Below are 12219 nucleotides of genomic sequence, written 5' to 3'. Positions count from 1 at the left end.
TATGCGCCTGGAAACAGGTTTCAGTATTTTAAATGAATGTAGACTCATTAATGTGGTATCCTTGCCTTTTCACCAGATTGTTGTTCATTTCAATGATTTATTTGATACACAATCCTTGAACAGGTGCACAGCCCCCAATCACAACGTTGTTTCTATGGGGAAATAAGACCCACTATATGACAACATGATTTATGATATGGTTACCCAAACACATTATGTCACAGGCAGTATCTGCTTGTGCCAAATGTTTACTAGTAAATACCTTTCCCTCGTATAGGCACACATCCTTAAAAGAGTGGTAAATTCCTTTTCTATGTCTCCCTTTAGATGGCATCCTCAGGTCTTCCCATTCCTTCTCATAGAACAGCTTGCTCTTAAATATGCTTATGTGTTTATTTTTAAACAAGCCATCATTTCTTGCCTTGTTGCTGTCATTTTAATTGTGCACTTTCACCTTTACCCAGCTAGGTAGTAGAAGAACACAGCTATACCAGAGCTGGAAAAGGGCTCATTTCCCCCTCCTTTTGTCTTTCTAAGCATTAATTCAGGGAAGGGGTTCTGAAGCATTTCCTAGGGGCTCACCTGAATGTGTCACTGGGGACAGGTGCCTTCCTCTTATGTACGTAGCAGACTGTCTGTCCTGCTATGTCCATTTGGCTGAAACTTGTGATGGGGACTCCCGGGTAGCGGACGTACTCCACCTGGCCGTATCGCGGCGGGGAGGTGATGACATAGAGCAGCTCCTCAGGCTTGTCTGTTCCGTCCATAGCAAGGAGAGTGGTGGTCGTCACGAAACCTCTGTCACCTTGAGGCACCACAAGTGGTTTTGCAAGGATGACAATATCACCTACGTGGCAGAAGAGGTCAAGAACCCAATTTAAAAAAACAAAATGTCCAAGGTGAAAAAAAAAAACCAAAGGCCAATCTGTGCAGAAATCAAAACTAACATGATGTAGAAGGTTTATGTAACTATGATTAATGAAAGGATTAGGCAAAAGCTATGAGAAGATATTACACAGAAGAAGAAACACATATGGCCGATAAAAATACAAATAGATGCTCAATCTCAATAATCATGGAAATACAAATCAACATCACAAAAAGTTGCCATCTTGTAAGCCTCTGATTAGCAAAAATGCAGACGTCTGATGATGCCAAGTGCTGAAGATGATGTAGATCGAGAGACTCATGTGATTCTGGTAGAAGAAAACATTGGCACGTGATTTGGCATCATTTTGTAAAGAGTTGAATATCACGTACACCTTGACCCAGAGACGCCACTCCAGCTGTGTACTGGAGAGAAACCCGTGCACTTGCACCCAGGAGACACGTCCCGGGAAGGTCACCGCGGCACTGTTCGTAATTGAAAACACTGGCGACAACCCAAATGCCTTTTTGGAAAGTGAATATATAAACAAACCGTGACCCATTCATATAACTGAATCTTACACAATAGCAAAATGGATGAACTACAGCTACCTGCAGCCACACAGATGTAGCTTACTAATGTTTGTTAGTTTTGTAAGTCCCAGAAAACTGTAAGCAAAAGCAAGAAAAAAATTAACACAAAATTCAGGGCAGAGGATGGGAAGAGAACAGAGGTGATGTTGGTTACTGTTCATATTTCAGTCCTTGAATTGTACAGTGGTTGCACGATGTTTATTATACATTTTACTTTTTTAATATATTTTTATTCATTTCAGAGAGAGGAAGGGAGAGGGAGAGAGAGAGATAGAAACATCAATGGTGAGAGAGTCACTGATCAGCTGCCTCCTGCACGTCCCCTGCTGGGGATCGAGCCCGCAACCCGGGCATGTGCCCTGACCGGGAATTGAACCTCGATCTCCTGGACCCTAGGTCAATGCTCCACAGCTGAGCCACGCAGGCAGGAAATATATATATCTTTAAATGTATGAGTGAGTGAAGCAGAGTGGGTTGCACATAGACTAATGATGCAGTGTTTCGCAAATTAAGGATTATAATCCAATTCTGCTCATTAAAAATAATGGTCATACCTAACAGATAGAGCTTCTGCTTTGTGCCAGGCTCAGGCCTCAGGGTTCTTACATCTTCACACCAACATTGCAAGGTAGAGTATTATTGTATTTCCGAGGTTATAAATGAGGATACTAAGGCGTAGAAATGCTAACTTCTTAATGATTATACAATTAATAAAAGGTGGAGCTAGAATCTGTACTCAAGTCATCTGACTCAAGAGCACAAACTTAAACACTGTATTATTTTGTTTTCTCTTTTTAATATATAGGGATTTATTATACTTAAACACTAAATGGGTGCATATCCAAAAGGAAATGTGAGTGAAGTAAATTCCAAACCAATTCTAAATTTAAAAATACAAATGGTCAATAAAATTTTGAAAAGATATTCGGTCCCATGAGGAACTAAAAAGTGAAAATAAAACAGCGAGCAGATATAACTTTAGCCCAGTGCTTCTCATGAGGGGTGATTCTGCCCCCCAGGGGACATTTGGCAATGTCTGCAGGCACTTTTGCTTATCACAACTGGGAGTTGCTATCGGCTTCTAGTTTGTAGAGGCCGGAGATGTTGCTGAACGTCCTACAATACACAAGAAAGTCCATTACAATAAAGAATTATTCATCCCCAAATGCCAATAGGGCCAACATTGGGAAAACCTGTTTCAGATTATCAAATTGGTCTTTTTGGTATACTCTGCTTTGAAGAAAATGCTGTGCAACTAGAGTAATGCAGTATCAATGACCATCCTAACTTTAAATCAAAACCTGAGCCCTACACACTTCAGGGGAGTCAAGCTGAACACATCAAAGCAGCCAGAGGATAAACAAAGGTGGGAAACAAAAACCACCCACAAGCAGTTTCATCAAGAACAGAAGATGATCTGAAGGGAGGAAGAGGACCTGCGCTTTGCCTCAATGCACAGAATAGGAACTGTAATGACGGAGTTCAGAGCAGAGTCAACTACAGATGATGTCCTTCCAAGCCTCTCTCAAAGATCCCCACATCATCTCAGCCACTGTGCAAATCAGAAAATACAGAGCACCTGCAGGGCCTCGTGTTATTAATAATAGCTCCCAAATGGGATTAACCCAAAAGCTCAATATTAGGGGTATGATTTAGTCGAACAATTCAGTGTAGTTTTATTTAGAGATGCACAATCATGGTTTTAAAGTTATGCTGTCACTTGAGAAAATTCATAAGTTGAAAAAAAAAAGATACACTCTACAGATATAAAACATCACAATGTAAAAAGAAACAAAACATAAATTCGGAACCTCTGACAACATTAATAGGTTAGTGTATTTACAAGTCCTTTTAGAAAATAATAACATGCCAGTTGAGGCAGACTGGTGAGGCACTTGGCAGCCTCCTTTCCTTTTCTTCCTGGACACACAGCTAGAGATTCTATTGCTTAGCCTTCCTTAACATAGGAAGTAATTGCAATTTGACCACTGGGATGTGTAGAAGACAGGACCCTACCTCCAAGCCTCAACTATGAAATGTTCTCATTTTCCTCTATATCTCACTTTTGGAGTGACTTGAAGGCCTTTGGAGATGAAGGATCCTCCAGCTAGAAAGAACCCCCAGATGGTTGTGTGGAACAGAACCTCCTCCACCCGACCGCACTCCCCAGGAATGCACTGTGCTAAGGCGATGAGAAGACAGTCCATCCTAACACATTAATTAGTTGTCTGCCCTGATATATTACTTGTATTACATTTTGCCTGGACATATACTTATGATGAACAAGTCTTACTTTTGCAGAGAGAAACATCTAGCTTATCTGAGAGTCACTTATTAGACATCTTAACAGAATACATTTTTATAACCAAGAAACAAATAAATAAAACATATTATTATACAGCTCAAAATAAACATCTCAAAATCAACCAAACTGACTTAAAATTTGTTTCAAAAGATTCAAGACAACTGTAATTTCACCATGCACATGAAGGAAGATTTTTTTCTACACTTAAGCATCCTATTTAGCTCTGAGGTTCCTGGCAGCCAAGGCAAAAAAAGAAAGCATTCAGCCAATCAAGCACGTAATGAGGATCTAAGACTATGCTTGGTCCTGGGAATATACAGACCCTGGACTACATACATGGCTGAAATATGACCCTTATCCTCCAGTATGGGGTAGTGGCACTGGGCTTCACGGCTTACACTCCCCCTTGCTCATCTCTGCCTTCCTTTGAAACTCCATTTTCAAGTAATAACTCATTTTCTGAAGATAAAACACATTGATTTGGCAAATTTTTACTTAAAGCAAAACACCCTGACAGTTAAAGTAGTGTATGCAGCCATGCTCTAGATAAGCCTGGATTTCCAATAGGCTTTTGGAAAAACTAAAAGTAACAAATATATTGGCCATTCTCATGAACCTCAGATTCCAGGCAAAGTATGTGAGCAGCCAAAGGATTGAATCATCAATGATGGAATTTCGGGTGTAAAGACTGGAAGGAAAAGAAAAGAAAGAAGGGAAGAAAAAAAGGGAGAGAGGGAGGGAGAGAAGGACGGAGAGAGACAAGAAAAAACCTTGGAGTGCTGGCACCAGCTCATTTCCGGTTATAAAAGTTGATCCCAGTCAACCTTGGTAGAAATGCTTTTACCTTTTCCCATATCGTTGATGGTGATCTGACAGTCAAAGGCAGGTGACCTGTTGTCGCCATCCCAGAGGTAGAAGGTGAAGTTGTCTCGGTTTTGGGAATCCAGTGCCCCGGTGTGTGCGTATCGCAGCAAGTTCAGATCCACTTCCTCCTGAGTGCATTTCATGCCAGGGTAGAGGGGCACCCAGTCCCTCCCTATCTGAAAGGTGCCAGAATTAGTCAGCCGCCCATGCTTTTTATTTCCAAGCTGTGTTGGTGAACATTTTCTATATCCCCTGAAAACCTCCAATATAAATGATAGTGCAGAGAAACTCCAGATTCAGTTTTTTACCATTTTACCTTATTTTTTCCTTTCATAGAAATATATTAAAATAATTTAAGCCTTTTGGGAAAAAATGGTGTTAGCCAAAGGATTTTTGACAGTCATGTGGCAAATCAACAGCAATGCTACTTGCAAGGTATTTATCATAAGCAATCATAGCTGATTAAATATTCCAATTAATGAGAGCAGGTGGGTAATTGAGCTGCTGGAATTGATTCTTTAAATATTAAATGCATTTCACATGGGGTTCCTTATTTTTTTAGTTCATATCATTGTACAACTATTCAAACCTGTATTATCAAACTGGTTTGTTATAGGGTTTATCTGAAGAAGATAAAACGAAAATACCTTGCTAATACCCAAAGAAAATTATCAGGCTCTCTACTGCGCTCTACATTTATACACTAAGCAAAAAAGTATAATTACAAATAGCAGAATCATTATAAAGCAAGTCAACATTAGTTATGCATATATTCTGTACAGAACTCAGTTCAGAAATTGTGGTATTTTCTATTAAAAGAGGTCCTTATTCTAGGGGGAGCTGATAACTGAGAGTATTAGAAAATATAAAAATAATAAATCTGTATGTGATTAATAATTCTATTGTTATTCTCTCAAAACACAGCTTTCCCCAAAAATAATCCATAAGTTATTAGACATAACTCAAGAAAACTGCCATCTTAAAAATTTATCATATGATATTATCTTGCACTTTTCCTATCTGGTTTAAGAGACTGAAACAGAAATTTAAATCACTCATTTTTTTCTTGACACATTTTTCCTCAGACTCCCAGTTCCTGGCAAAAATGCTTTGTCTTTCTCTCCTCTCATTGTGTTACCACTTTCCTTTTAGTCATTCTATCTTATTTTATTTTATTATTTTATTTTTGACAGTATTATAGATGTCCCCCAATTCCCCCCCCCCCCCGATATTTGTTCACAGGTATGTTCTGCTCCAGAGCTCACAGGATGAAAATTAATTACATTGTAATAATTAAGCTCATTGTTTCTGTCATAAGATCTATTTGCAAATTTAATTTTTAAAACATTCTCTTTCAGGTTTTTAACTAGACAGCCTGTAATTCTATTTAACGTTTTTCCTTTGTAATTTTTCCCCAGGAAGTAAATACAGAAAAAGATATCTTTTGCTCTCTCTCATCTCTGTGTAATTCCCCACTTGGGCTCCCAAATGCAAGCTTTGACTAGACAAAATCATTTGCAAGCCCAAAAGATAAAGAGTCAGACTCAATGTGGGGAAACTGAGGAAAGTCAACAAGCAAACAAGAACCCTGGAGAAATTCCAGGAGGCCTGGAGTCCCTGGTCTTGGAGAGACTTGGAGAACCGCTCAAGAGCTGGGAGAGAATACGTGGCACCATGCTGGGAACCTGGACCCATCTGGATTTCCACATATCCAAAACACTTCAGCCCCAAGCCACCCAAACGTGTGAGCTCTCACTGCATTTCTGCTTCATTACTCTCTGGAATGAAATAAGGACACAGCTGTACCTCAATTTAAATCAGTGATTGCTCTTCACTCTGATTCTCTTTGGTACCTACAATCTAAGACGATCAAGCTGTTCCACACAGAATGAATCCTTGCTGCCTTTCGAGGAGAGTCTACATGACATTAAAAGTTAAGCGTTCAGTCAAATAATCACATTGGGGATGGTTGGTGGTGGCTGCTGCTCGCCTTAATCCACCATTCAAACAAACAATTGACGGATTACTCAAGTGACCTTTTCAAGTGGCTGATCTGTAATTTGTGTTGGGCATCAGGCACACGGTCTAAATCATTTGTTAAAAGACTATCTTTTCTCCATTGTATTGACTCTGCTCTTTTGTCAAAGATTAAGTTGGCTAAATCGTTGTGTGTGTGTGTTTCAGGGATCTCTGTTCTGTTCCACTGATCTATTCGTCTGTTCTTCCACCAAACCCATGCTGTCTGGATCACTGCAGCTTTATAGCAAGTCTTGAAGTCAGAAAGTGTCAGTCCTTCAACTTTCTTCTCCTTCAATATTATGCCATCTATTTTGTGCATTTTGCCTCTCCATATAAACTTTATTTTTTTAATTTTCTTTTTAATCCTCACCTGAGGATATGTTCATTGATTTTAGAGAAGGGGGGGAGTGAGAAACATCAACGTGAGAGAGAAACATTGATAGATTGCCTCCCACATGCGCCCCAACCAGGGATCCAAACACACCTTGGTATGTGCCCTGACTGGGAATCGAACCTGCAACCTTTGGGTGTATGGGATGATGCTCCAACCAACTGAGCCACCTGGCCAGAGCTTCATATAAACTTTAATATCATTTTATTGACATTCACAACAATGGCTCTTAGAAATAAAATCTATTTAAAAAAATTTTTTTAAATATGACAGGAATGAAGATATCTTAAGGATTCTCATCAGAAACTAGGCAATTTGCTTTACCCCAGCAACTCCCTCCACCCCCCCTCAATTTAAGTACATTCCCAGTGGGGAGGGAGCAATAAAGATCCTTAATATTGGTTGAATTTACCGGGTTGAGTAAGAAAATTTAGAATAGTGTGAGTGAAGCCCAGAGTAGGAAAACTAAATTTTCTACTCCTGGGCAAAATATGGCTATTTGAGAATAAATTCAGTTATAGAAATCTGTGTATTAAGAAAATTTATATGAGCTATAGTTATTTTAAAAAATAAAGGTAAAAAGACCACTAACCTTAAGCTGAAGTTGCCCATTTTGGGGAAGCCTTTCAAACAGATAGTAAATCTTCTCCCTGGGTGTGTCTCCATCTATGGCTGAGAGAACAGCACTGGAAATAACACGAGTTTCACCCATATTCACTGTAATTTCAGCCTTCCTGTAAAAAGGAAGATGTCTGGGTTGATACGAAAATAGAAGGTATTGCTTTAGCAGGGGATACTCATTAATGACTCTTCCAGTTTGCAGTCTTCAACAATCAGGGAGTAATATTCAATATCCAAAGTACTGAAAATGATGAGACTCATGCAATAGGCTCTCATTTCACTTTACACATAAAAGTCCTAAAAGACAATTAGTCAGCAACAATGAATATGGCATGACGTAATTACCTACTTCTAATTGTCTGCATATATAAGAGCATAATTTTGTTGTAACTTATTTTATAAAATTATTTTGTTTCTAGTATCTTATTTCATACAACATCAGCTCCATAAGTAAGTGGTTCGGGTAGCACTGCTCTAATTTTACAGCCAGAAACTTACAGGGATTCAACGACCTACCCATAGGGGTTCTGGGGCCTTTTATGATATACCATTAGGAGTCTGGTGATATTAAGGTAATCGGTGGCCCCTATGTGACTCTCTGTCTCCATGGTAACATGTGAAAGGATCAAACACAGTGTCTGTCACATAGCTAGTGTTCTCTTCACAGAGAAGCAGAGAGAGGGGAAGGCGTGTCATAGCCTGAGTTACACTGAAAGAGGCCCCAGGACGAGAACTTTGCAGGCAATTTCTTTGGGAAGAGCTTCCAGGACCAGGAGGTGGAGTGAGGAGTGAGGGAGGGGAGGAAGGGCAGCAAAGAGTGTTTCACTGCTGGGGGCTCAGTGCTGCCGGGATCCTTTGAAGAACCGTGTAAAATATGTATCAAATTGTCCTTCTGAAGGACAGGAGGCTGGGACGTTTATCTCATCCGCTGGCTCCCATAGGTTGAAGGCTTCCCTGGGAGTCTCTGCTATGCCTGGACATGGGCTGGATGTGCCCCGGCTGCTTCAGAGAAAGCCCTGAGGCAGGGAAGTGGAGCCACAGGCCGTGGGCGCTGAGGCGAGGCCCCCGCAGCCCCAGCTGCGTCAGAGGTGGGCTGCGGGATGTGACCCAGGGAACCCAAAGCATCCACTACAGCATCTAAAAGGAACATCAAAGAAATGGTGTCAAAAGCCCTAGCAGGGTCCAGTAAGATGAGAAGAGCCGACGGACTTGGTAGGAATCAAGGGAGCAGCTTCAATAAAGCTGTTGAGGATGGAGACAGTGGGCAGAAATGGAGGAAGCGAGCATGAGCTATTCTTTCAAATCATTGGAAATAAATGAGGAGCTGGGTCATTTTTGTAGTTTTAAAATGAGGATGCCTGCTTGTAATCATCATCATCATCATAATAATAACACTTATGAGCTCCCACTATGCACTGGCTCATTTTTCCAGCAGTTTTACATATTTTAATTCATTCAGGTCTCGCAACAACCCTATGAAGAGGGTGTATTATTATCCCCATTTACAAAGAAGTTGACAAAGAGGTAGAGAGAGGTTCACTACCATGTTCAAGGTCGTGTTCAAGGTCACACCACCAGTATGTGGCTGAACCAAGGCAATCTGGCTCCAGAATTTGCTCTCTTAGCCACTAACTATATCCCTATGTTTTGTTAGCAGAAGAAATAAAAAGGGAGAGACTGGAGATGCAGGAGAAAAAATATCATGGAGCGTATTCTGGGAGGAGGCAAGAGGTGATATACCCAAGAACTCCTATGGAGGGGAAAGAAGTTAGAGTATAACTGCCTCACCACAGGACAGAAAGGAAAAAGGAAAGAAAGAGAAAGGGGGGGCTGAAGGAGGGATGAAGATTTGGTGATTCTGTAGGTGAAGCTATCCCAGGAAGTTGAATAGCAAGACCGCAGCGAGAAAAAGACAGATCTGAGTGTGTGTCATATTAATTTTACCTGTCTGGACTGTTTTCTTAGTGGAGGTAATAATACCTATTCCAATTTTGGTGGATTTAAGAAAACAATATACGTGAAAGGATCCAATACAATGTCTGTCACATAGTAAGCATAGTTCCCCCCTAAGGGAACTGCAGACAGGGACGTGGTTGAGGCTCTCTTTTCTGCAAAGTGGAAGAGACTTTGGGAGTTTACACACTTTCAGAAAGTTGTTCACTTCCTGATAAAAACTCGGACTGTCTACTCAATGCCTCTCACTGCTGCACCATTGGATATGGAGGGGAAGTGGTCAAAGAGCAGACACTTGTCTGCACTCAGCACTGGAAGACAGTTCTAACCTTGCCCACTTCTGTACAGTTGCCACAATAAGAGAAATGGCTGGGGCTGTAGAAATATAATTGATAAAGATTGTACCCTATGGTCAAACTCTGATCAACTACAAAGGGAGACACGATTATCTACAATCGATAATATCAGCTCAGAATTTTAAAAACATGATTATTTTGACATCAGGTGGCAAGGCAATATTGATTCATGTGGAACACACTAGAGGACTGGTGGACAATGAAATATCAAATGGTAAAAAAAGTGGCATTGCTATATTTCCCTCAGCCACTCTTAGTTAAAAGTTTGACCAGATCCATAGTGAGGACTTTCTGCAATTAATATTATCACACTTTAGTTGAATCTATATATTTATTGCACTTTGGTGCATGTGTGTTCGTGTGTTTAAAAATTTAATATACTGTTCATTTTATACTGTGTGTTCATTCTTAATTATTTACAATTAAATAGAAATTATAGAGAAAAGTCAATTAATTAAAGGGCTCATTTGAGAATTGTTAAGAAGGGTCACATTAACATTTGCATTTAAGTTCTAGGTGCATGGGTAGGTGGGACAAACTGTGATAGACAGGAGTAATCAAAGACTTGTTTCTCTCTGAGGACACACCTAGCCTTCCAGACCTCAGAATTTGATAGAGAATCTGAAAGGAACTCTTTTCAGGTAGCTTACTTGGTCAGCATTGGTTTCTCATCATTGACTGGGGTGACCTCTGCTGAAATGGTTTTAAGTATCTTATGTTTCCCATCCGACAATTGGATTGTAAAGTCATCAGCAAGGTTCTCTGAGTCATCATGTACATACATCAGCCTCATTCCTGGAAAAGGAAAACAGAGAGAAAGTAAACCTTTCTTATATGACTGGGCGATTCCAAAACATGTCACAAATAATTGTTTTAATTTCCAAGACATTGGTAGTCACAGGAGATCATTAATCAGTGCAACAGGGTGAAATTAAACTGTTTTATATAGTAAGAGTATCCTTTTAGTTCATTAAAAATCCCTATTTAAATACTTTAGCATTTGATAAGGTTCTTATTTAAAATCAATGAGGAAAGGATATATTAATAAACTACATGAGAACAAAGGTGTCAAGGTGCTGAAATAAAATAGAAAATTAGCTCATTACTTGGGAAAAATTATAGTTAGGTCCCTACCTCAAGTAAAAAAACCAAAATAAGTTCTAGATGAATAAAAATTTAAATTAAAACTATTTTTTTAAACTTATATAATATTTATATGGAAATGCAAAGAGCCCCAAAAAGCCAAAAACAATCTTGAGAAAGAAGAAGCACTTTGGAGGACTCACAATTTTTTATTTCTGTACTTAAAAACATAAATTAAAAGGCAAATAAAATATGAAAAACCTTGTTCGTAACATGTGACAAATATAGAACACTAATATTTAATTATCTCTTATAAATCAATATGAATTGATGAAAAAATGGGCAAATGACATTATCAGGCAATTCAAAAAAGGTGAAACATATATGGTCAATAAAAATAAAAATAGTTTCAATTTTACTCATAACCTAGAAATTTCAAATCAAGATAACAATGAGAGACTATTATTGACTATCAAATTTGCAAAGATTTTTAAAATAATATTATTGACTAGGAAATAGGCATGCTATGCATATGGTGGCCATGGCCATTCTCCCCTAAAAGTATTATAAATGCCAAGTAATCTCATTATAAAAATTTATGAAAAAGAAATACTAAGAGATGTATGCCAAGATTTTTGTTATATAAATATATGTAAAATGCTTATTGATATGTAACTTGTAATATCAAGAAATTAAAAGCTATTTGCATATTTAAAAATAGGAGCCAATTGTATGAAGTTATAGTGCAGTGTGCCCATAGAATGAAAACCTGTAGTTAACACAAGCCATGTTTTCAATTTATATTTTAAAAGTAAAAAAGATGCTTAAAATAATTAATCATAAACAGATTACATAATATGTTAGCAGTTTTATAAGTTCTATATTTTGGGGGATGGGGAATGTGTGTGAGAACATACTAAAGTTTAAAAAAATGTAGCCATAAATGAACCAAAACTAAAATAGAGGTGAAAATCTAATCTCTGAGATAAATATTAAAATATTAATTTATTTTTATTTAATATTTAATTTATTTCATATTAAAATATTAATTTATATGAACAACTTTTATTTCTTTCTTTAAAATGATTGTATAGTACAAACTTCACACAACACATATATAATTATTTAACCTAACAGTAACCACTGAATGTTATTTTTTTTAAACT

At 38.4% G+C, this 12219-nt stretch overlaps 1 protein-coding gene across 1 annotated transcript in view; it reads right to left on the bottom strand.

Annotated features, from left to right (window-relative positions):
• Positions 1–12219, bottom strand: part of FREM1 (FRAS1 related extracellular matrix 1) — a 114229-nt gene that overhangs the window by 47505 nt on the left and 54505 nt on the right. Inside the window, exons 21-24 of the mRNA XM_087822653.1 lie at positions 10621–10765; positions 7633–7774; positions 4611–4806; positions 583–847 (exon numbers count right to left, since the gene is read on the bottom strand). Coding sequence (XP_087678779.1) covers positions 583–847; positions 4611–4806; positions 7633–7774; positions 10621–10765 — 748 coding nt within the window. The remainder of the gene's footprint in view (positions 1–582; positions 848–4610; positions 4807–7632; positions 7775–10620; positions 10766–12219) is intronic.

This window comes from Miniopterus natalensis, chromosome 12 (assembly GCF_054644295.1).
Source record: "Miniopterus natalensis isolate mMinNat1 chromosome 12, mMinNat1.hap1, whole genome shotgun sequence".
NCBI classification, from domain to species: Eukaryota; Metazoa; Chordata; class Mammalia; order Chiroptera; family Miniopteridae; genus Miniopterus; species Miniopterus natalensis.
The sequence above is the reverse complement of the archived record's forward strand: the minus strand, read 5'-3'. Positions and strand labels throughout refer to the sequence as shown.